This window comes from Musca vetustissima, unplaced genomic scaffold, assembly GCF_032173495.1.
Source record: "Musca vetustissima isolate MV318-11 ecotype Yass unplaced genomic scaffold, APGP_CSIRO_Mvet_v1 utg21476, whole genome shotgun sequence".
Lineage (NCBI taxonomy): Eukaryota > Metazoa > Arthropoda > Insecta > Diptera > Muscidae > Musca > Musca vetustissima.
The window spans coordinates 76,934-103,009 of NW_026879703.1; the positions used below are offsets into that span (position 1 = coordinate 76,934).

Below are 26,076 nucleotides of genomic sequence, written 5' to 3' on the forward strand. Positions count from 1 at the left end.
ATAAATTAATCTCTGGCCAATTTCCTTGAAATCGGTTCATATTATGATATAGCATAGCTTCCATAAATAATATCGACCTATTCCTGTTAATTGTACACCAACTAATCAATGGGTGCCTGAGTGAGGTTACATTTTAAACAGTGCAGCATACCGTGTAGCGTGTGTAAAATTTGCTTTAAATCTATTTACAAAATTTAGAATGCGTTGGGATTGATGTTAGTCGGTTTTCTTAAAGATAGTCGGTTTTACTTAAAGATGTATCAGCTTTCAACGGGTGATTAAAGTATCTACCCCAAGTGACACTATGGGGAGGTCAGTGCCCACAATTGACATGAAAGAGGAACCAAAATAAGACTGGGCTTTGCCATATTAAAGCCAATCTAAGCCGTTGCTTGGTATCTATCATCCTCTACGTCACTCCTATATATTATATTTAAGGTCGTTCAATGGCATACCCATAGTGGTGAAGGATATCTTATAATCGGCGGCGTCCGACTTTACTACTTTCCTTACTGATTATACCGGTTTATTGAGTTTATAAAAATTGCAAATATTGACCATTTGTGAGAGAGTTATATAATTTCATCCGATTTGGTGTAGATGATTTCACCACTGACACGAATACCTGTTGTCTGATTGATACTTTGCATAGATTTCGAAATTATGTTAAGAATAAGTTTTTTCTTAATATTTATGGTTTTTATTACTATTTAAAATAATTAACAGTCAATGGATTAAGGACAAATTACGTGGCGACGACAACATTCTGGATATTTTCCATTAGGATTAACATAGTCACCCAATTTGCAGGGAGGAGCAGCCGATTGTGTACCACAACTGTAAAATAGTAATATCAAAAACAAAAATTATTAAAAACAATACTTTGGCATAATATGTACATTAATTACGAAAACTAGTTTTTCATTAATTTCCAACTTACCCTTGGATAGTACCAAAACCATCATTGCCGCACAAAAAACGAATACATTCACTCTTGGGATAACCCTCTTCACCGGCTGACAATATTAAATCATTGTAAACACATTTTCCTGGATGAGCTATATTAATTTTACGTCGAAATATTTTATTATGAATTAACAAAATTATTTTAATTTCTTTCTTACCAGCATCTTTAAAAAATCCTGACATTTCAAACGAAAATGCCACAGAGCACAAGCAAAGAACTAAAGCGATAACGACAAATTTCATTTTGTTGCAGACTATCAATCGATGCGAGAGAAGAACTAAAGACTATGACAACTTCAAAATAATTTCAAGCTATTTATATTGTTTCTCCCCTCGCTGCAATCATCTGTGTCCGAAAATCTTATCAGGCAAATATTCTTAATTTCTGAACATATTAGTATTTTAAAATTCGTTTTTGTGATAAACTTATATTCATTTTTAAAGCTAAAGGTCATTTCGTAGAAGTGAAGAAAATACGACATGAAATTACCCAATATAAATAAAAGTCTGGGGCAATGCAGTTTTTACCAATGAGAGCATTTATTCATTTATAGGTTTTTGTTGTTATTTTTAAAAATTATTAATATTTTTTTAAAACTCTATGGTATGTATGTATGTATTTAAAAAATCACTTCCAAAATGCCAACACTGATCCTAATACCAAATATCACAAATCTTACTGTATACGTACAGCATCTGAATCCAAAATCATCCATACTCCTCAATCCTACAATCCAATATAAATTGTATTTCCCTATGTCAGAATTTCAGTTCAATCAAATCTATCAAAATTAAATATTTTAAAATTTCAGGTTTCATATTTGTACTATTTAGTACACATAAGGACAAATTTCCAAAACTACCCAATTCCAATTGTACACTCCGACATAAATTTTAATACACATTATTTTTTAGACTCAATTTGGTATGCTGTGAAAAATTTCGGTTCATTGGAACAAAGGGTAATTGGCTGCATTGTATCTTACAAAAATATATGTGGACGTATTATCTAAATCGGTTCGGTGTTCAACAAAACCCAACACACGCCTTTCTATACCCATTTCGATTCGATGTGTCAACTTTCATCACAAATGTTGCTACATTTTTATATTGTTTTTATTTGATATTAATTTCATAGTTTATTGTGATACTGTAACCTCTAAGGGCATATAATATGTCGCTCACAGCACTTAGCATATGGGCCATCGGGATCAACGAAATCTCCAAATTTACATGGTGGAGCTACTGCCTCTACACCGCAACTGCAATAATATAATTTATTATATTTTTTAAAATGGAATTATAATTCATATTTACATACCCCTGCAGTGTTGCGAAACCCGACGAGTCATTACACATAAAACGTATACATTCCCCTTTCGGTTTACCCTCTTCACCAGGGGACAATATTAAATCCTTATAAACGCATTTGCCAGGATGAGCTGAAATTTTGAAAATGTGGTTAATTAAATGTAATCGAAAACGATTCGATTATTATTTTTACCTGGATCTACAAATCGTCCTACTGATTCATAACTTAGAACGGCAACAACAAATGTTAAAAGTACAAACACGGCTGTGAAAACGTTCATGTTGTAATCACGTTGAAGTGCAAATAATTACTAAACTAAAATGTTAATGTTATCATCGATTTATGTATAATTTTTAATTTTTGTTGATAGTCAATATTATTTATAGAGATAATAAAAATGGTTACATCTTGACGTACATTAAGGGGACCGCCATTCTCAATTTAAATTGTTAAATTGGAAATTTTATTTTATAAACAAAATCAAATATTCAAGTAAAAACGACGTTAAGTTCGACCAGGCCGAGCGGAAATGTGTTCGCTAGAAGAAACCACGTTATAAACGTACTCTACTGCATATGTCATCCTTCCAGAACCCTTTATACCAAATTATAGCTAGCATAGAACAATATCATAAACTGACATTAATAATTTTTGGTAAGAACATATCCCACACCACGTGTCCAAAGATCCCCAAAATACCGATATTTGGGATGCAGCGGGGATTCTCTAAAAAAATGAATCATTATTGATCATTTTTAGTTAAACACCCTATGGGAATTTGAAAAATGAAATTAGAGCCAATTCAGCAAGAAAAACCCAGTCAGGAAAGTAGTAAAGTCGGACTGTGCCGACTATATGATACCCTTCACCACTTTGAGTATATTGTACATATGTGTCCGACGTCGCCTTTGCGACGGAACATTGACATGAAATTGAACGGACTTATATACGCGATCTTTATCTATAAGTAAACCGACCATTCTGCAACATATTATATATTTTGTAAATAGATTTAAGGGAACCCCCCATTCTCGATTTTAATTTTTTAAGGTTTTCAATGGGCTGGTAAATCAATACCAATGCTTGTTAAGGTTTGTAACTTTACACATATATAATTGAAGATTTAAAATAGAAGAAAAATAATTTACAAATTTTTTTTTTTGTTTTTGTTTTGTTTTTGTTTTTTGTAATTAAAGAAAACTCCTTATTTTTGATGGCGGGCATGATAACTCCTCACTGGAACATCGGAATCCGAAAATTCCAACGGTGTTAGAAAGAGTACATGTCTGGCTCTCGTATGTACTAGGATTATTGACTTCGCTCTAAAATTAACAAAATGGTGGACTTTTGAAAAAATAATTTTGGAAAATCGCCGATTTTTTTTACCAAAACCCAAGTTAAAAAATAAGGAAGACATTCACCGATTGGCTTTATCCTAGTTCATACGATAGCTATACACTCACAGAGAAACGTGTAAAAATTTGAAATCGATTGGGTTATTAGTTTTTGAGTTATCGTGCCCGCCATTCTCAAAAAAATGTTTAGAGAAAAACGCGTTTAAAGTTTGATAAGCCCTTCAGCCGTCACTTGATGCTGACACAATAAATCGGCTATATCTTCAAGAGTTCTTGAGATTTTCATTTGAAAATTTGTAGGGACATTCTTTAATTAGTGTAGATTTGAATTATATCAACAAAATTTTTGACCCCGAGAATGGGGGGTCCCCTTAAACAAACTGTACACACGCTATTTAATAGGCGTCAATCTTTAAAATGTAAAATCAATCAAACATGAATAGGTCGAAATTATATATAGAAGCCATGCTATATCTAAATCTGAACCGATTTCAAGAAAACTTGCCAGAAATTCAGTACGTTGTGTCAATCGACCTAGCTATGGATCTTTAGTGCACCATTTACTTAAAAATATATATGGGAGCTATATGTAAATCTGAACCGATTTCAAGAAAACTTGACACACGGAAGGCTAATGTAAATTCAGTAGATTGCACTGAATTTTCACGAAACTTAGCATAAATCAGTCTCGACCTTATTCAGTGCGCTAAACCAAAAGTCATGCAAATCGAAATATATATGGATTATGTTGCATTAAATCGGACGAAAATATATATTGGAGTTATACCGATTTTCTCGAAACTTCGCACACGTCATTCTATACTCAATTCAGTACGCTATGCAATATTTCGTGCAAATCGAAAAATATATAGGGACTTTGGTGCACCATTTACCTTAAATCGGACGAAAATATATTTTGGAGCTATATCTAAATCTAACCTGATTTTCTCGAAACTTAGCACACACGATTCTGGACTCCATGCCAAATTTCGTGAAAATTGAAATATAAATAGGGACTTTGGTACACCATTTACGTTAAATCAGACGAAAATATATATGGGAGCTATATCTAAATCTGAACCTATTTTTCTCAATTTCAATAGGGTTCGTCCTTGGGCCAAATAAGTGACCTATGCCAAATTTCATCCAAATCGGATCATAAATGCGGCCTGTACTTTGTTCACAAAAATACATGGACGGACAGACGGACATGCGTAAATCGACTCAGAAAGTGATTATATGCATATTCTTAAAAGGAACCATGTGTCTATCTCGTTTCCTTTTGCCTGTTACAAACATATACACAAAGACATAATACCCTGTACCAGTGTGGTGAAGGGTATAAATACAAAATTATGGGGTTACCAGGAAAACTGGTTTAATATTTTTAGTAGGGAAATTTTCTACTTAATAAAAATCCAAAATATTAAATTGCTCTTAAATTGGTAGAAACACATAATCAAGCTTCCCAAAATACCGATTTTTGAGATGTAGCATACTAGATAGATACATGCCCAACAACAACAAAATACAGAATTTTGGAAGGTACCTTTCGGGGGTTACCGCTAAATATAAGCCAACATTAATAACACGGTGCAACACAAAAAAATAATTATCGGGAATTAAAAAATATGTATATAAATATCTATATATATGATAGATGATCCAAAAGGGAGAAGATTCGAGTATCGGCATTTTGAAAGTTTACGTCATGAGGCAACCTTAAAAGGCTTGGCTACATTTCTCATTTCTAAGACATTTGAACATATTCGGATGAGATTTCTCGAAATTAATTAATTAATATGTTAACCCTCAGTCGATACTCTTAATGGGTCTTTTCGGTTCCCTTTTCCAGAAATGATTAAAAACTCATTAAAAAAAGGGTTATTTTACGAAAGTTCTACAAAATTGTTCGCCATAAAGTTGTACTATAATTCTCAGAATAAATCAAATTTCAAAAAGCAGCCTAAACGACAAAAAATTAAGAAGGATGGGTACTGAACAAGAGAAATCGGTATATATAATATGTATAGACGTCTATTTATACAAAAACAAATATTAGCAATTATGATATCTCCCCACACAAAATTTTCAATATTAGGCGAATAGAATGTTCGCTTAGAATCAAATTTTGGTCAACCTATTATATTTACCAAGCCTAGATCAAGTCCGAAGGTATTACCCGTCGGTCATCTTTCACCTTTTGGTACCTTCCCCACAAAGGGTCAATATTTCATAAACTTGTAAATTTAATTTGAAGTGAATTTAATAACCGATTTGATCAACAATAAATCCGAAACCTCTTTTAATAACAACATATATACCTTATATAAAGTTAATAATAAGCATAGGCTGAGGGTATATATCTGTCTGCAACACCGACTGACACTCTTTACTTGTTATACATTTTAATTTAGTGCATTATTCTTATCTGGGCATATAATATGTCTGTCACAGCACTTTGTATATGGACCATCAGGATCAATGAAATCTCCAAATTCGCACGGAGGATCCACAAACTGTACACCGCAACTGCAAAAATAAAAAAAAAATATTTTATTGAATAAAATAAAATTGTCTTTCCACTAAATTACACATATCTATGTACATACGCCTGCAGTGTTGCAAAACCCGTAGAGTTTATACAGCTAAATTTCATACATTCTCCTTTCGGTTTACCCTCTTCACCGGGAGACAATACTAAATCCTTATAAACACATTTTCCAGGATGAGCTAAAAATAAATTTCAATCAGATATCTCTATTGATTTTTTATTTATTATTTTTTTTTTCTAACCTGGATCAACATAATTTCCCCTCGATTCAGAACCTAGGACAGCAATGGAAACTGTTGAAAATATAACGACGGCAGTGAAAATTTGCATGTTCTAATCGTGTTAAAGTGCAACTAATTACTAAACTTAAATATGAAAATAATCAATAATTTATATATTGTTTGTTTATTGTGAATATATGTATATATATATATATATATATGTAGTGATAATAAATTGTTAGCTCTAATAATCTCGACATCTGCATCTAACACTTTGAGATATTTTTGTTATTTATTTTTACAACAACAAACACAGAATAAAATATCACATAAAATTTGTTTGAATATGTGAATTGTTTTAATATTCTACCATTTTCCTACATCAAATAGAAATCGGTTAACTCCATTAGTTTCGTGGATTAGACATGATTGACAAAATAAGTATTTTTCAGATCAAAATTGTAAAGGAAACCCCAGTAAGAAACAATTACAAATGTGTGGAAATCATGTCATGAGGGCTGGTATATTCGCAAATCCGACTGAAGCCGAGGGCCACTGACATAATTGGACCATACCAATGCGGCTTCAGACCTGGCAAATCCACAATTGATCAGATTTTTCTCTCTGCGCCAAATCCTGAAAAAACACATTGTCACTTTCCAACTAATTGTCGACTATCAAGCCGCATTCGAAGTCCCTATCCGTACAGAGTTATTTAAAGTCATGCAAAATTAATAAGGCTATGGAGGATAACTTTAACTGTTACAAGGTCAGCAGTTAATGTTGGACAGGAACTCTCAGATCCCTTCAATACCAAACGATGGATCAGACAATGTGACAGTCCCGCGTATGACCTTTTTATCATCCTGCTGAAAAAGATAATACGAGAGGCAAAGGTGAACAGAAATGAACACTATGTACCACAAACAACACATGATACTCGTCTACGCCGATGACATTAACATAACGGGTCGAACATTGCGAGCGCTAACAGCCACTTTTGAATAAATTGAGAAGAAGCCTGGCAGTAAATGACGAGAAGTCCAAGCTGATGGTATCAACACGCAAGACGTCCAGTAGACTCGTCGTACTCAGATGTAAATTGGTATTTTTGGTTCTCTCTGTGAAGAGATCTTTGTACTAAAAGAATCAATATTGGTCCACTTTGTTGAGTAGCCTCCATATGACAGTACAACTCATATATGGGTATTTTGTGCAGCTTGGATTTATGCATGTCCGTTCGTCCGTCCATCAGTCTGTCCATGTTAAATTGTAAACAAAATACAGGTCGCAGTTATTATCCGAATTGGATGAAATTTGGTACAGCTCATCTATTTGGCCCAAGGACGAACCTGTTGAAATTGAAAAAAATCGGTTCAGATTTAGATATAGCTCCCATATATATTTTCGTCCGATTTAAGATAAATGGTGCACCAAAGTACCTATATATCTTCCGATTTGCACCAAATTTGGCATATCGTACTAAATTAAGTTTAGAGAGATGTGTGTAAAGTTTCGTGAAAATCGGTTCAGATTTAGATATAGCTCCCATATATAGGTTTGTCCGATTTTCAGTAAATGGTGCACCTATGTCCCTAAAAATCATTCGATTTCACGAAATTGGGCACAGCGTACTGAATTAAGTGTAGAACGATGTGTACTAAGTTTCGTGAAAATCGATCCAGATTTAGATATAGCTCCCATATATATTATCGTCCGATTTTATGTAAATGGTGCACCAATGTCCCTATATATCATTCGATTTGCACGAAATTTGACATAGCGTACTGAATTGAGCATAGAATCATGCGTGGAAAGTTTCATGAAAATCGGTTCAGATTTAGATATAGGTCCCATATATATTTTCGTCCGATTTAAGGTAAATGGTGCACCAAAGTACCTATATATCTTTCGATTTGCACCAAATTTGACATATCGTACTAAATTAAGCCTAGAGAGATGTATGTAAAGTTTCGAGAAAATCGGTTCTGATTTAGATATAGCTCCCATATATAGTTTCGTCCGATTTTATGTAAATGGTGCACCAATGTCCCTATATATCATTCGATTTGCAAGAAATTTGGCACAGCGCACTGAATTATGTGTAGAATGATGTGTGATAAGTTTCGAGAAAATCGGTTCAGATTTAGATATAGCTCCCATATATATTTTCATCCGATTTAAGGTAATTGGTGCACCAAAGACCCTACATATATTTCGATTTGCACGAAATTTGGGATAGCGTACTGAATTGCGTCTATTATAATGTGTACAAAGTTTCGTGAAAATCGGTTCAGAATTGGATATAGCTCCCATATATATTTTCATCCGATTTTACGTAATTGGTGCACCAAAATATCTGAAAATCATTCGATTTTCACGAATTGTGTCATAGCGTACTGAATTAAGGCTAGAATGACGTGTGCTAAGTTTCGTGAAAATTGGTTCAGATTTAGATATAGCTCCCATATATATTTTCGTCCGATTTTATGTAATTGGTCCACCAAAGTCCCTATATATCTTTCGATTTGCATGAATTTTGGTATAGGGTACTGAATTAAGTCTAGAATGATGTTGCTAAGCTTCGTGAAAAGATCCATAGCTAGTCCGATTTACACAACGTCCTGATGTAATATAAATTAGTCTCTGACAAGTTTCCCTGAAATCGGTTCAGATATATTCTACATATGTATATATACCCAATAGTAGAATATACCCAAAGTGGTGAAGGGTATCAAATAGTCGGCCCAGTCCGACTTTACTACTTTCCTTACTGGTTTTTTATTAGGTTGGGGAAAATAAATCCATTATTTTTATATGAACTATAGGACTTTAACATGCTTCGGAATGTCCGACTTCTCATATAAGTCCTGCTCACTATTTGCAAAAAACTCTAGTAGTCGATTTTCACAATCCTCCCTAGATACCAATTTTTTATCACTAAATAATTTTTGCAATAAAAAAAGTAGTCCGGACTGTATGGCGGATGCATTAAAACTGCCCAACCATGCTCCCGAAGTTTCTGGCGAGTCACTGTAGATGTGTGTGGCCTAGCGTAGTCCTGGTGGAATACGACAACTCTCCTGTTGGCCAATTCTGGCCGTTTTTGGTCAATTGCTGTCTTCAAACGGTCAAGTTGTTGACAAATTAGAGATCAGAATTTAGCGTTTGGCCATATGGAAGTAACTCATAATAAATAATCCCCTTTCAGTCCCCCCACATGCATAACAGAAACTTCCTGGCCGTCAGTCCAATTTTGGCCACCGTTTGAGGTGCTTCACCGCTCTTTGACCTCTATCGTTTTCGCACAGGGTTATCGTATCTGATCCATTTCTCATCTCCAATTAACATTCGTTTAATAAATGGGTCTATCTCATTCCGTTTGGCCAAGGCTTCGCATATGGAAATTCAGTCCTATCAATCCTATTTTTTGTGTTTATTGGCGTGACACCCAAACATCGAACTTTTTTTTGAATCCAGCTTTGTTTAATGGTTTAAAACAGTTTTATGTTAAACTTTTAGCTCCTGGGCGATTTTACGACTGCTAACATTCGACTACCGGCCTAATGGATTTATTTTTCCCCAACTAATATTTTGGATTCTAATTGAGTAAATAGTCTCCTTTTCAAAAACAATCAGTATTCTTTCGGTAATTTTGGCACGTTTTTCAACGGAATTTGTAGTTTGGATTGCCCTAGAAAAAGTCCGCAAGAGTAATGTATAATAAACTTCACCTAGATTTCTATTACACAAATTCATGGTAGGAGTGTAAATATAATTTTCCTACTCGACCACCACAATAAATATAAAAATTTATAAAAGTGCACAATACAATTTTGTATATATTTCAATCTAGATGCAATTAACTCTTAGGGCATATAATATGTCTCTCGCAGCACTTTGCATATGGACCCTTGGGATCAATGTAATCTCCAAGTTTACATGGGGGTTGAACATCTTCTACACCACAACTAAATTAATAAAAAAATATATATATTATAAAATAAAATATGCAAGCATATTCGTAATTACATACCCCTGTAGTGTAGCAAATCCCGAAGAGTCACCACACAGAAAACGTACACATTCTCCTTTGGGTTGACCCTCTTCACCGGGGGACAATATTAATTCCTTATAAACACATTTACCAGGATGAGCTAAAATTTTGTTATACAAATTTTAATGAATATACTCGATTCAATTTTGTTATTTATTATTTTTTTTCTTCACCTGGATCTTTGTACCATCCGCTAGATTCAAAACCAAAAACAGCAACGACAAGCGTTAAAAATACTGCGACGACTGTAAAAGCGTTCATGTTCAAATCGTGTTAAAATTTAAATAATAACTGAATTAAAATTTGAATACGCCAATTAATTTATACATTATTTCTAGTTAATTGTAACAACAAAAAATAAACTGCTAAATAGGAACACATTTTTGTTGAATGAATGAATTATTGCTTTGTGAAATTAATATTTCTCCATGCAATCTATAAACTGTTTAACTTAATTACATTAGTCATTCAGGCACGTTCGACCAAGTACAGATTTTAACATCAGTATTTGTAATTCCAAAAATAAGAAAGCTCTATTAGTACATCGGATATAACTTATATACGTATTAATATTAGTACCATAAAGTAGGAATTTTTTACACCACACAAATTCTCATTCCAAATTTCAAGATAGCATTTATTGATAATTTCGGAAAACCAACCTCCATACGTGATGTAAAGATTTGATTTCAATATGTTTACTCAATTCGTTCACCCTATGCCAATTGCAATAAAATTAGAACCATTTAACGTTGATCGTACACTCAAATATTTCTAAATCCACATATTTGCCTCTATCTACACAATAATGGCGATTCCCATGATTCTTGCCACATTCGTCTACACAATTCACCAATTGTAGTAAAATTTTTTAACTCTTCCTCCGCAAATGTGTACTACAAAACCAATGTTTTACGTCATCTCTATAAATCAACTCCTACACCAAATTGTTCAATGCTATATATTATTTAGTACCATTTTATTATTTAATTTGCAACACCTCGAAATATTCACCGGATACCCTATAAAGTATATATGCTTTTTGTCAAAATTAAAACAAGTGTAAAAGCGTTAAGTTCGGCCGGGCCGAACTTTGAATACCCTCCACCACAGATATACTGACAGGTACTTGAAATAAAAATATAGGGAACATACCAAAAAGTGTACCTATACCGACATTTGTACAAACCGATTATGGTCCTAATTATTGGTTCTAGACCCCATGTATCTTTGGACCAAATTTGTTTCAAAAAATTTTGATTTCATCTAAACTTTGCCCATCTTATTATTTCATCCAATATTAGTTCAAGTTCGTACATGGGGAATATCGGTCCACTCCTTTTGCTACCTCCCACGCAGGGTCTGGGCCTAAATGCGAGATACAGTTTATATATATGAATATAACTATGGTTAATTATCGAACCTTATGTTCTAGTTTTTTTTTCGTATCTTCCGCAGATGAAATGATTACAACAGTGTTAGAACCAAACCCAAACACGGAACAAATCATATAACTATTTTAATATAAAAATGGGGTTATAGGGGACGACCCCAAGAAGGGGGCGAATATTAAAAATTGTTGGTAGGGAGTTTTGTTACCATATACGACTACAAAATACCAAATTCCAACGCATTCGGTAGAGAAATGCGCACAAGAACCCCAAAATACCGAACATTGGGGGTACCCTTATATGGGGGCTATCCGAAAAAATGGACCTATATTTATAATTTTTTTGGAGAGATTTAGTACCGAATAAGAAATCAAAATACTAAATTACAGTCAATTCGGTGGAAAAATACGATCAAAACCCCCAAAATACTGAAAATTATGAGGTACCGTTATATGGGGGCTACCAGAAAAAGTGGACCTATATTTATAATTTTTTGTGCAAAATTTGAGATCCCTATCTCAATTCCTTCATAAGATTACAACAGACGGACGGACGGACATGACTAGATCTTCTTAGAATTTTACCCTGATCAAGAATATATGTATATGGGAAATTACAAAATTCTTTTAAAATTCCATTAAAAAAAATTTAAAAAAATTTTTTGCGAGCACATTTATGATTTTTGGTACATAGTTTAAGAAAAATATGCTGATTCGAAATCTGTTCGCGTTCACAAATTCGGATGCTGCGCACAAAAGTTATAGCGGTTTTAAATCTTGTATTTCAAATATAAATTAAATGAATTTCTTTTTGTTGTAATTCGCGAATTTTATCACAAATGGTTAAACACCATTGTTTTCTTTGCATACTAGTCAAATCGCACTGAAATACGGTTTAATAGTCGCGAAAAACAAATAGAAACATGAAGATATCGGAAAATATAATAAATTCATTTTTGAATTAAAACAATTTTTTTTTGAATTTTCGATTTTTTTAGTATGATTAAGAGGATACGGTTTTGCCTTAATCTTCTAAAATATACGACGCTTTCTTCTGCAAATTCTTTTAGATGATTGATAAATATCGGCAGATTCATCTGAAAAGAGTTTCGACGTCATTAATGGCTAAATATATTGCACTTACAATACATAAAAATGATCAATATTGAAAAGCTTGCAATTCGCGAATTAGTTGAAATCAGTTGATGCGCATGCGATTTTCGTATAAACCGAATCAATGTCTTTCAATAATTATTAATTTTTCGATGTTTAATTTAGCGGTCAAAGTGTGCCACTCGATGCACTTTACTATGCAAAAACCCTAAGAATGGCTAAAAATCACGCAACGTGCATACGATTTTTATGCGCATCCGATTATAGTAATCTCCTATGAAAATACGCAAAATGACACCTATTTTAAAAGGATCGGTTAAGAACCGCGGATGTGCCTCCACAATCAATTTTGGATAAAATACGCATATTATTCGGGTATCGATGCATTTTTGACCTATTTCCACACAGATTCGCGAATTTGACAATACAAGCATAAATGCACGTAAAATTAATTCGAAGAAAACCGCGATTATTTACGCGAATTTGTCAAAATAAGTTTTTGCAGTTTTTCCCACATTCAAGGTACCTATATCCGCCGTTTTATTGGACGGAATTCAACATGGATGGGCTCATTAGATCCGGCACGTAAAAAAACTAAAATCACGCGGGGTTCCACGGAATTTGAATGGACTTTCTTAATTTTAGACTCAAAAAATATGTTTTTTATAAAAATTTACGCACTAAATTTTCGTCTTTGGAACCCAATTGCAAAGAAGCTACAGTGAGCACATTCATGAGATATCAGAGCTCCGATTTGCTCGATTTTACTCGCGAGTGAAAGATACTCCCGAGTGGGAGTAAATAAAGAGTACGAGTTTTTTAGGGAGTATACTCTCCACTCTTTTATTTTGTTTGGGAGTGCTCGCGAGTACTCCTTATTGAAGAAAAAGAGTGTGAGTCAAAATGTTCGAAATAGAGTAAGAGTTCACTCTAAGAGTGAAATCGAGTGGACAAATAAATTTGGTTGTTTGGTTATTTGTGTGTGTGTGTAGTACCATTTTTTTTTTTTTTTTTTTTTGATGTTGATCTTTTGTGTGCTGTGGGAAGATAGATCATTACAAAAAACATAAAAGGTTTGATTATTTTGTTTATTGAAAATGTTTACACATGTGAGGTACAAATAAAAATCTTATATGAAATGACTTACATAAAGAGAACGCAGAAAACGAGCTTGTTGATGCATGCTTTCCCAGCAGTACTGCAAACCAAACATCACAAAACAAACAAACAATGCACACAAACAACATCAAGTAAAACAACGGTATCACAAAAAAAAAATAAAATAAAAATAAAAGAGTACTCGGCAAGAGTGTAATCTACTCGATTTCGAACGTATTTCACTCCCACTCGAAAACGAGCGAAGCACTTCCGCTCTTATTTGAGTGGCAGAGAAAAATAGAGTATACGCTATTTACTTTTTCTACTCGCAGGAGTACTCCCGCTCGAATTCGAGCGAGTTTTACTCTTTACTCGAATTCGAGCGAGCATTTCGGAGCTCTGTGAGATATACACTAAACGAAGCAGAATCACGAGTTCTACGATCCTATAATTAGTTTTTTCTATTATCTGGATGCGCATCCTAATTATAAGAAAAATTCAAAAAACACCGAAAATCCGGCTTCAAAATGTCAGCATCCTTTTTGGGTGGATGCAGTGATTATATCGAAAAATCATACATTAGAACCATATTGTCCATGGGGTATTCTGCAACTTAGTCAATGATCACATGTGCGTGCGTTGTGTAGTTTAGCCACAAATCGGGAACGAATACAAAAAAACTCGTTGGCTTCAACACATTTTCACCCATTTTTTTACATTACCACCATCACAGCTTCAACGCAACTTATTATTTATTACCAATATTTCAAGATTTTGACAAGAACACTTCATTTTATAGAATTGAATTTAAATTATATGCAATATGTTCATATTTCGCGAGTTATAACCTTGCAAACCTCAGCTTCAAGGAATTTAAAAGATTTTTGTAATTTCCCATATACTTTATAGGGTAGGTGAATATTTCAATGAGTTACAAACGGAATGACAAAATTAATATACCCTCCATACTATGGTGGAGGGTATAACAAGTAAAATGTGTCGACGGTGTGCCGTCAGATATATAAGGTATAGAATGAAAAATTTAATTTTTCACTCAAAATTCAGGGTCTATTTGACCCGCTATATATTGACCGATATTTATCAAAACAGGCCCGATGCTTCTTTGGCCCGATGCTTCATGTAAATTTTCGATGTTCGGGCCTTAATTCGGCCACTGGAGCGACCAGAAAACCCGACAAAAATTAAGTATGTGGTCCATTTCATCTCCTATATATTAACCGATTTTTACCAACAACAATAAGGGTCTTCATTGGACAAAACCCATCCTACATGCAAAATTTCGTGAAGATTGGTGGCTTGTATCGTGTTTACAAATTATAATAGGCAGACGGACGAACGGACACACATGTATAATTCGACTCAGGTTGTCGAGATAAGGTCGGTATCGGTAAGATCGGTATACTTAAAGGTGGGTCTAGGACCAATATTGGGACTGCGCATAGCTATGGCAACATAGTTGTGTAAGGTATAATGAGGTATATATTTAATTACCAGGTACCAGAAGGGGTGGACCAATGGATCCCATGGTAAAGGTAAATAGGTTATACAATGTGTGCTTCAAATCAGACATTCCATTCGCCTGGTATTAAATTCATAAATATTAAAATATTGACCCATTGTGGGGGAGATCCCAGCCAGTGTGGACCGATGAGTTCCATCTTCAAACTAGATCTAGGCTTGGTAAAGGTAAAAGGTTGTGCAATGTTTGGTTCAAATCGAACTTTCCATTGAATTTATAAATATTGAAAATATTGACGCTCTGTGGGGGAGATATCAGGAGGAGTGGACCAAATTTGGTAGAACTATTAAGATGTGCAAATTTGGATGAAATTGATTATTCCCTTCGAGAGTTATCGTGCCACCAGCCAGATAGGCGGATACAGGACGGACATTTGTAAATCGACTCCCACTTTTATTTAACTATTTACTTCAATAAGAGTTATTTTTAAAAAATGATGCAGGTCGTTTATTCAGTTTGCATTCTCAGTTTTGCCCACCAGTGTATATTCTGGATCAGAAAGAAAATATATGTTGATTTCATCAAGATATAGCTTATCGTATCAGTTACCCGGTTTAACCCAAAGTGTCTAGAAACATTCTGAATTTATTGTTTATAAAGACATATTGCTTATACCGGCCAATTTCGCCGGCCCCTTGACCGTCTATATATTAATCTACCGTTCGACCGAGGTTTTTAAATTGGTTTTGACGAGGTTTTTAAATTGGTTTTGATTTTATTTATTTATTTAAATTATAAGATGTCCATGTCATTCTACGACCATACTATTTTTTCCATGAAGACAACAAGCAAAAGCAAATGTCAATAGGACATTTGTTGATTATTTGGAGCCCAAAAACAAAATCCAAATCTGAACCAAATCTCAACGAAACTTGTCACAGGTTAAGTTATACTAACTTCAATACGTTTTGTGAAATATCGGTCTTTAGTGCATCATTTACATAAACTCAGACGAAACAATATATTGGACCTATATCCAAATCTGATCCGATTTTAATAAAACTTGACACATGTTGGACTACACTAAATTCAGTACATTGGGCAAAATTTTGTGGCAATCGGCATAACATTGGGTATTTTGTGCACCATTTACTTCAAATCGGACCATAATATATTTATCTAAATCTGAATCGATTTCCACAAAACCTTACACGGGTTAGTTTCTAATAACTTCAGTACATTAGGTACAATTTTGCCGCACCGATCGACATCCACATTTCAATCTTCAGTTGTTTTGTTTAAAATTTTTAAATATCGGTCGATGTTTTGCCATACTGACTTACCATATTTTGATGGATCTATAGTTTGTCATATCCTATTCCTGTTAAATTTTCTTTTTTAACTTTTCAACAGTGTTTTCTTGGAACGCATATCTATAATTTAGTATTTTGGTTTAAATGGTTCATAATACTTTAACACTATTTCATAATAACCTTCTAAATTTTCTGATTTTATATCCATTTTGACCTTTCTGAATTGTATAAAATTGATCTTGATTTTTATTAGCACATTTCAATATATTATTTTTAATTTGGTGCAATTTGTTGTTCATTATCCTCCTCCGGGCAAATAACTTTTCGCATACAACATTTGGGGAACGATAAATCCGGATTTTCTATTTCACCCCACCAGCAGGGTGGCTCAAGAATAATAAATCTATAATCGCAACTGAAAATAAAATAACAAATATAAAATTAAACAAATTATAAAAAAAAAATATTTAAAAAAATGTTCACTTACTTTTCAATGTCACCCTTCAGATCGCCTTCACATGTGAAACGTTGACATTCACCCTTTGGCTTACCCTGTTCACCAGGCGAAAGAATCAAATCCTTATATACACATTTGCCGGGATGCTCTTTAGTTAGATAATAATTTCACATTCGAATATTTTAATACATATAGGAATAGAAATAAATTTTTGTTTTTCTTACCTGCATTGCCGTAGAATGATTTCAGTCCCTTGCCAAATGCACCAACAATCAATACACCAACTAATAAGCTAAGCGATAAGAACTTCATCTTGAGTTGTCGACAAGCCGCTTAAAACTAGACAAAAACGAAAATGTGGGCAATTGTTTTTTTATTTTTAAACAGCATTTTGCGAAGTACGCTCAGTGGCAGAACAAAATATTGTTTTTTATGATACTCTTATTGACAATCAGTCATTCGTTGTGTTGTCACGACTTGAAAAAAATTCCCCGTAATAATGTACGGGAATATTGCAAAGTCAAATAATATATTTTTTTTTTTTATTGACCATATACACCCACAAGCTGAGTAATTTAAATATTTGTTTTATTTTTCACATAATCGAAATTGGATAATTGCAAAATATATAAATATATTTGCATTTAATATGGTATACGACGTTGCTTCCCATCTCGTACCAAATACGATACTTCATATTCTCCAAATGTACTCTTAGTATTTGTATGCATTTTTGAACCGTTTTGATAAGGATTGCGGAGTCAGAGTTTATCGGTCGAGGTCTATCAATTTAACTGCCAGTATCCACATATTTACTTTACTTAGCTGGCTTGTGACGGAACATTTGTTCCATAAGCCAAGCTTAACAAATATTTCTAGGCGTGTCGGTCTTGTTTGCAGCTCTTCCAATTTGAAAGTCCGTGTTCCTAAATGTTGTTATTCGCACAATCTTTCCATCGAATTCGTGGCCTTCCCCTTCTACGTGAACCATCAGTTGGCTCGCCTTTATATGCCTTTCGAGCTGGGGCATCCTCATCCATTCTCACAACGTGACCTAGCCAACGCAGTTCGATATGTTTGACTACGTCGATGGCCGAAAATATATGGTACAACTCATGGTTTATTTGTCGGCGATATTCACCGTCGATGCAGATCGACCCATAGATCTTTCGGAGAATTTTTCTCTCAAACACTTCCAGAGCTGCCTCATCTGCCATACTTCTAATCCATACAACAGAACGAGTCTGGCGAGAGGTGGTATTTTTTAAATTGTTTACTTAGACCATAGTAGCACATTTTGGCGAACACTATTCGTCTCTGAATTTCAATAATGTCATTAGTTGTATTTAAGACGATACTAAGGTACATAAAATCGTTGACTACCTCAAAGCTATATTTTTCAAGTTCCACAGTTGGTCCGAGTCTACTGGACGTCTTGCTTGTTGAAACCATCAGTTTGGTCTTCTCGGCATTTACTGCCAGACCCACTTTGGCAGATTCCTTTTCAATTTGTTCAAAGGTGGCTCTTACCGCATGCCATGTTCGACCTATTATATCGATTTCATCGGTCATGTGTTGTTTGATATACAGAGTGTCATTTCTGTTCACCTTCGCCTCTCGTATGACCTTTTCCAGCAGGATGTTAAAAAGATCACACGACAAACTGTCACTTTGTCTGAATCCCCATTCGGTATTAAAGGGTTCCGTGAGGTCCTTTCTGATTTTAACTGCTGGCCTTATGAATGCCTTCCGTATACCACACCTTGATCAATTTGGTTTCTCGTTGTTTGATCGGGAGAAAGCCTCGTGGTCTTATGAATATCGAGATGCTTGAATGTGGTGCTGCTAAGTACCATATTTTTTGCTGCTGCGAAGTCAATCAACCTCATGACTCTGTCTGATGTTTCTTTGTGAAGGGGGGCCAAAAATATTTTCCCTTCAGATTTTTGCATTAAAATTTCCTAGCAGAATTTTAATGTTATGTCCCTACGCTGTTTCTAGGCGCTCGTAAAATATATCTTTAGTCTGCTCATCTTTGTCTTCCATTGGAGCATGGACTTTGCTTTGATGTAGAAGAACTTTGCTTTTATATGGCAGCTATTATACAGTGCTAATCGTCTGATTTACTTACGTGTGTCCCTTTCCATTGCATTTCCGGTAAGGCAATAATATCGGCTTTGTACTTCTTGAGTACATCCGCCAAGGCGAAAACTGGATCTGTTCTGTACAACGTACGAATATTCCAAGTGCAGATTCGCAGATCGTGCTCCTTTATACGTTTGCGGGGTTGTCTACATTAGGAAAGTTTTCTTTTTCGTTGCTATGGTGCTAGGGTGTTTTCCGAGTGTGGGCAACTAACCCGACGTCTCAACCAATTTTTTTATTGTTCTTTGTTCACTATTTCAAAGGGTGATGAAAGTAGCTACCGTGACACCGCGGGGAGGTCAGTGTCAACAATTTAGATGAAAGAAGGACTAAGATAAGCCTGGGCTTTGCACAGAGCCAGAGCCGTTGCTTTGTATCAACCGTCACCAACGTCACCCTAAGCGTTTCTCTGATGGTGACATCACAGAAAAAACCATATTGCGCAAAAAAATAAAATGGATGCAGTATGGATATCCACATCATCATCAATGAAAGGTCTCGAGACGTATTTTCAGAATATATATGCACTTTATGCCGAAAAAGAAACATTCGCTTAACGGATTTTCTCGATGTTCCTTGCACATTTCAGTGACAGTGGGGACCCTTTGTAGAAAATGCCATATTGCGCAAAAACGTCCAACTTTGCATATAGCCCCCATAGATAATTTAGCTTGGTCTCATACAAATGGTACGCGAAACAACCCATGTATGTCCGATTGGCATGCAATATTTTATAGATTTCGGAATGGTATGCTTGTTTTTTTAATTAGCTCAAATATCTATGTAGTTCACATATTAATTTTTGCCCGATTTCATTTCAATGGTCCACCCAAGATGCTAGATCTGTTATATCTACAGAATATGGTACATATAAGCATCGCTTGTGGTGAAGTGAAGTCGGTCCCATCCGGCTTTTAAACGTTTCTTACTGTTTGCTTTTATGCCTGCTAAATACCAAAATATTCCTTTCACAAATTAAAATCCATGCGAATCCATAACAACAATTTTATCACAGCTTTTTATTAACAACAACAATAAAAACTAATTTAATTTGGTCCACCATAATCATTATAATCATCTACTTCGGGGCAAATCACTTTACGCATGCAACATTTGGGATACGACAAATCGGGATTTTCGACATCACCCCACCAACATGGTGGCTCAAGAATAATGCGTCTATAGTCGCAACTGAAAAAAAGAAAACAAAAAATAATATAAAACCAGTGATCGGAGCAGTATAGTCGGACGGGGCCGACCATACGATACCCTACACAACTACCACGGAACTCTAACTCTCTGCGAATGTTTATTCCGAGTCAGGGTAATATTTCGTGATATTTGCCCCCTCTTGCCCAATTAGAGGTCAACATCACCTCTTCCTTACATTTTCGAATACTCAGTACAGCCCTTCTAATTACTTATAGAGATTCCCTTCACGGTGGGTTGTGTTGTAATGTTCGGATTATATTCGACTTGAAAACACACAAAAAATTAAGTCCCAATACTATTATCTGATCATCACCGAAAATTGTAGTCGTTGTCCTTAACCATAACTGGAACTTCATGGAAAATATTAAAGCGATCAGCGCGATATTTCCGCCCTCTAATGTGGTAGTGGGTTAGTAAATAATATCTGAATACGTAAGCACCTGTAAATATTTGAGTGTAACTCCCAGATCTGAGTAGATACATAACTGTATTTGGTATTAATTTAAAGGCCAACCACTCCTCTTGGATAAGCTATCAACTTCTCGGGTCTATATCCTTCAGGAGTAAATATATAAGCCCCAGAATAAAAATGTTGTAATTTTTCACACAAAATCAGGGTTCATTTGACCCGCTAAATATTGACCGATCTTTATCAAAACAGCCATGATTATTGTTTGGCCCGACCCCCTTCTCCATGTAAAATTTCGCGATGTTCGGGCCATAATTACGGCCTCTAGAGCGGTCAGAAAAACGGACAAAAATTAAGTATTTGGTCCATTTCATCCCCTAAATATTAACAATAGGGGTCTTCAATGGGCAGAACCCATCCTACATGCAAAATTTCATGAATATTGGTCCATAACTGTGGCCTGTATCGTGTTTACAAATTATAATGGACAGACGGACAGACGGACGGACGGACGGACACACATGTCTAGATCGACTCAGCTAGTCGAGATACGACGATCGGTATACTTAAAGGTGGGTCCATGACCAATATTTCGCGACGTTACAAACTCTTGGGACTGCACAAAGGTATAATACCCTGACAACATAGTTGTGTAGGGTATAAAAATGTTCGCATTAACATTTATTAATTTTACTTACGTTTCAATATCGCCACTTAGTTTCTCTTCACAGGTGAAACGTTGGCATTCGCCCTTGGGTTGACCCTTTTCACCAGGGGAAAGAATCAAGTCTTTATAGACACACTTGCCGGGATGTTCTAAAATATTGCAAAGTATTTATAATTAATAATTTTAATTTACTTTTAGTTTTATTTATATTACCTTCACTGCGATAATATGTTTTAACCCTTTTGCCAATTGCGCCAACAACTAATAGGCCAAATAACACCGTAAACGTGAAAAACTTCATATTCTACTGTCGACAAACACTTCGAAACTAGTCAAACAAAATGCCTGACAATAGATATTTATAACGCCCCATAATCAACACAAATCAAGTACTCATCATCAAAACTGCAAAACAAAAACCTTGGCGAATGGGGGAGAGGGTTCAATACACCTAAGTGGGATTTCGATTGAAACGTATTCAAATATATTAAATTGTATTCGATATACTCTCAAATATGCAAGCACAGTGAAGCCCCTTAAGTGGTCATTCATTTTATTAGAATAATTTCACACAATTTTTTGTGGGCAAGACAACCTCAGTTCATTGACTTGGTTCATTGAATTTAGATGTCCATAATGCGTCCAAATAAAAACTAGTTCTTTGTTAGATCTACTTCCGATATAAATTATGACACCACATGAATCGACAACAAACACACTTAATGTGAATGAATTAATAAAATAGTAATTAATAACAACATTCAAAAAACTTCACACTTAGAATGAAATATATTTTGCGGCGAATATAGTTTGAAATTTGTTTAGCAAATATTAATTAGATTCAAAACGATATTTAGCATATTAATTTATAGCAACCACGTAAATCATTTATAGAGAATCAGCAAGAAAGAATTCAATGAAGAGAACTACAAAAGCGTATGATGAAATACTATTGCCAACAATGAATCAGCGAATTCGGTTAAAAAATGCGCTCAAGAAATACCGAAAAAAATCGCTCAAAAACTGCAAAATAGAGCATTTTCCTGTAGAGATGAAGATGGAAACTTAGTGACAAATACCGACAACGTGTTGAGGATTTGGAAGGAGCATTTTGCATAGCTTCTGGTATCAAATAGCGACGGTGGAGAAGACACTCAAGAACCAACAAGAGATGACGGTATAGAGTGTATACCATATATTCTGACGTACGCAGGGGGGCGGCCCTGGGGGCCCGGGCCCCCCCCCCCCCCAAAATGATTTTTTTTCACAGTAAATTTATGTTTGCAACAGCGAATTTGTGTTTGCAACAGCGAATTTGGTGGTCACCTGTCGGTAAGGAGCATGCACCAACTGATTAGTACAATTTCTCAGCGTCCTGTATTCCGTGCACAAAAAAGGAGATAAGACGACGTGTACCAACTATAGAGGAATTAGTCTCCTTCCCATCGCATATAAAGTGCTGGTCAATGATGTTATTGGATCATACCATGAGGTATGGCCTCATGGCCCATGAGGCTTCAAACATGGCAAATCCACCATTGATAAGATCTTCACTCTGCGCCAAATGGCAAAAGGTCGGAAGTTAAAGTTGGAAAGGGTCTGTAGTACTTGAAAACTACAGCTTGAAAGTAGTCAACGATTTTGTATACCTTGGTACCACCATCAATAAATCTAAAGGCATCAGTTTTGAAATTCGTAGGAGAATAGTGTTGGTCAACAGATCTATATTCTATGTAAGTAATTTAGAAACAAGGCCACCTCTCGCCAGACCCGTGCTGATATATCGACGAGAAGCATCTTGCACAAGCAGATGAGACAGCTCTTGGAGTGTTTGAGAGAAAAATTCTCCGATTGATCAATGTGCGATGAATATCGCCGTCCAATAAATGAGTTCTAACATATATTCTCGGACTTCCACATAGTCAAACCGATCGAGCTGCAGTGACTACGTTGGTTAGGTCATGTTGTGAAATTGGATGATGATGGCCCAACTCAAAAGGCATATAAAAGCGAGCCAACTGATGTAAGGACAGAGAGGAAAAGGGTCTTTCAAGTTGGAAGAGCTACGCACAAGACCGACGCGGCTGTAAATCTTTTTATACCCTTCACCAAACTGTGGTACAGGGTATTATGTCTTCGTGCATATGTTTGTAACAGGCAAAAATAATCGAGATAGACGCATGGTTCCTTTTGATGCATAGAATTACGTTCTGAGTCGATTTATGCATGTCCGTCTGTCCGTCCATGTATTTTTGTTAACAAAGTACAGGTCGCATTTATGATCCGATTTGAATGAAATTTGGCACAGGTCACTTAATTGGCTCAAGGACGAACCCTATTTAAAAAAATCGGTCCACGTTTAGGCATAGCTCCCATATAAAGGTACCACCAAATTTTCGGCATTTTGAGGTTCTTGAGCGCGTTTTTTAACTGAATTCTCTGAAACTTGATACTTTGAGTTCTTATTTGGTAGCAAATCTCCCTTTCAAAAATTATAAATAAAGGTCCATTTTTTCGGATAGCCCCCATATAAGAGTACCCAACATTTTCGGTATTTTGGGGCTTTTGATCGCATTTTTCGACCAAATTCGCTGAAATTTGGTACTTTGAGTTCTTATTGGGTAGCAAATCTCCCTTCCAAAAATTATAAATAAAGGTAAATTTTTTCGGAGAGACCCCATATAAGGGTACCCCCAATATTCGGTATTTTCGGGTTCTTGGGCTCGTTTTATAACTGAATTCTCTGAAATTTTGTACATTGGGTTCTTATTGGGTACCAAATTACTCCACTAAAAATTATAAATATAGGTCCAGTTTTTTTGGTAGTCCCCATATATCGGTACCCCCAAATTTTTGGTATTTTGGGTGTTTTGATCCTATTTTTCGACCGAATTGACTGTAATTTAGTACGTCGAGTTCTTATTGGGTAGCAAATCTCTCCACTATAAATTATAAATATTGGTCATTTTTTCTGGTAGCCCCCATATAAGGGTACCCCCAATTTTCGGTATTTTGAGGCTCTTGAACCAAATTATTGTTATACCCTTCACCACACTGTGGTACAGGGTATTATGTCTTTGTGCATATGTTTGTAGCAGACAAAAGGAAACGAGATAGTCACATGGTTCCTTTTGAGAATATGCATAGAATAACTTTTTGAGTCGATTTAAGCACGAAATTTGGCACAGCGTAACAAATTAGGTCTAGAATGATGTGTGTTAAGTTTTCTGAAAATCGGTTCAGATTTATATATAGCTCCCATATATATTTTCGTCCGATTTAATGTAAATGGTGCACCAAAGTCCCTTAATATCTTTTGGTTTGCACTAAGTTTGGCACAGCGTAATGAAGTAAGTCTAGATGTGTGTTAAGTTTCCTGAAATCGGTTCAGATATTGATATAGCTTCTATATCTGACCAAATTAACAATTTAGTATCGGTTGCAGAATGACGTGTTTATGGTTCCAATTTCATTTTACTGGTCCTTTAAAAATGCGACGTCTGTTAGGATTCATCTGTTGAATATACTCAAAGTGGTGAAGGGTACCTTATAGTCGGCACCGTCCGACTTTACTACTTTCCTTACTGGTTTAAGCTCGGCGTGTGGAACAAATGTTCCGTCGCAAGCCAGTTAATTAAGTAAGAGTCAATATATTCGTGTATATCAAGGTATTGTAACAAAGCACAGTTCGCATTTATTAATATTTGTTCGATTAAGAAATTTTGCATAGCGTATCGAATTGAGTACGCTAAGTACATTTAAACTGATTTAATGATCCGGGCACACCACTTTACGCATGCAACATTGTGGATATGGCAAACCGTTATTTTCAAAATCACCCGCCCGACATGGTGGCTCAACAATAAATTTTATATCGTCGCAACTAAAAAACAACCAAAATAAAAAATATAAAAAATTACGATTTTTTCATTTTACTTACGTTCTAATTTTGCCAGTTAATTTCTCTTCACATGTGAAACGTTGGCATTCACCCTTTGGTAGACCCACTTCACCAGGCGAAAGTATCAGGTCTTTATAGACACACTTGCCGGGATGTTCTAAAATATTTCAACAAATTTCTAATTAATAATTTTACTTCACCTTCAGTTTCCATTCTATTACCTTCACTACGATAAGAGGTTTCCACACCCTTGCCAATTGCGCCAACAACAAATAGGCCAAATAGCACCGTAAACGTTAGAAACTTCATCTTTAGCTATCGACAAACAATTCGAAACTAGTCAATCAAAAAAACTAGACGATCGATTTATATAAGGGCCATGATCGACAAAATTCCAGTATTCATCATCAAAACTGGAAAAAGCCC

At 35.2% G+C, this 26,076-nt stretch overlaps 4 protein-coding genes across 4 annotated transcripts; all 4 read right to left on the reverse strand.

Moving 5' to 3' along the window:
- Positions 1-2,125: 2,125 nt before the first annotated feature.
- On the reverse strand, positions 2,126-2,558 carry LOC133324776 (uncharacterized). The gene is made up of 3 exons (XM_061533616.1): positions 2,471-2,558; positions 2,288-2,408; positions 2,126-2,228 (listed from the first exon to the last, which is right to left on the reverse strand). Exons 1-3 carry the CDS (start codon positions 2,556-2,558, stop codon positions 2,126-2,128), a joined length of 312 nt encoding a protein of 103 aa, XP_061389600.1.
- Positions 2,559-10,270: 7,712 nt separating this feature from the next.
- Positions 10,271-10,726, reverse strand: LOC133324777 (uncharacterized). Its single transcript, XM_061533617.1, has 3 exons — positions 10,639-10,726; positions 10,445-10,565; positions 10,271-10,379 (listed from the first exon to the last, which is right to left on the reverse strand). Exons 1-3 carry the CDS (start codon positions 10,724-10,726, stop codon positions 10,271-10,273), a joined length of 318 nt encoding a protein of 105 aa, XP_061389601.1.
- Positions 10,727-17,132: 6,406 nt separating this feature from the next.
- Positions 17,133-17,628, reverse strand: LOC133324778 (uncharacterized). Its single transcript, XM_061533618.1, has 3 exons — positions 17,541-17,628; positions 17,347-17,464; positions 17,133-17,274 (listed from the first exon to the last, which is right to left on the reverse strand). Exons 1-3 carry the CDS (start codon positions 17,626-17,628, stop codon positions 17,133-17,135), a joined length of 348 nt encoding a protein of 115 aa, XP_061389602.1.
- Positions 17,629-25,517: 7,889 nt separating this feature from the next.
- LOC133324779 (uncharacterized) lies at positions 25,518-25,959 on the reverse strand. Its single transcript, XM_061533619.1, has 3 exons — positions 25,872-25,959; positions 25,690-25,807; positions 25,518-25,632 (listed from the first exon to the last, which is right to left on the reverse strand). The coding sequence occupies exons 1-3, from the start codon at positions 25,957-25,959 to the stop codon at positions 25,518-25,520; spliced, it is 321 nt and encodes a 106-aa protein (XP_061389603.1).
- Positions 25,960-26,076: the final 117 nt, after the last annotated feature.

Coding starts and splice junctions, on each gene's coding strand:
- LOC133324776 (XM_061533616.1), bottom strand. CDS start 2,558: ATGAACGTTTTCACAGCCGTGTTTGTACTTTTAACATTTGTTGTTGCC. Junction 2,409..2,470: donor AGGACGATTTGTAGATCCAG/GTAAAAATAATA, acceptor TCAAAATTTCAG/CTCATCCTGGCAAATGCGTT. Junction 2,229..2,287: donor GGTTTCGCAACACTGCAGGG/GTATGTAAATAT, acceptor ATATTATTGCAG/TTGCGGTGTAGAGGCAGTAG.
- LOC133324777 (XM_061533617.1), bottom strand. CDS start 10,726: ATGAACGCTTTTACAGTCGTCGCAGTATTTTTAACGCTTGTCGTTGCT. Junction 10,566..10,638: donor CGGATGGTACAAAGATCCAG/GTGAAGAAAAAA, acceptor ACAAAATTTTAG/CTCATCCTGGTAAATGTGTT. Junction 10,380..10,444: donor GGATTTGCTACACTACAGGG/GTATGTAATTAC, acceptor TTATTAATTTAG/TTGTGGTGTAGAAGATGTTC.
- LOC133324778 (XM_061533618.1), bottom strand. CDS start 17,628: ATGAAGTTCTTATCGCTTAGCTTATTAGTTGGTGTATTGATTGTTGGT. Junction 17,465..17,540: donor ATCATTCTACGGCAATGCAG/GTAAGAAAAACA, acceptor ATCTAACTAAAG/AGCATCCCGGCAAATGTGTA. Junction 17,275..17,346: donor CTGAAGGGTGACATTGAAAA/GTAAGTGAACAT, acceptor TTTTATTTTCAG/TTGCGATTATAGATTTATTA.
- LOC133324779 (XM_061533619.1), bottom strand. CDS start 25,959: ATGAAGTTTCTAACGTTTACGGTGCTATTTGGCCTATTTGTTGTTGGC. Junction 25,808..25,871: donor AACCTCTTATCGTAGTGAAG/GTAATAGAATGG, acceptor GAAATATTTTAG/AACATCCCGGCAAGTGTGTC. Junction 25,633..25,689: donor TTAACTGGCAAAATTAGAAC/GTAAGTAAAATG, acceptor GTTGTTTTTTAG/TTGCGACGATATAAAATTTA.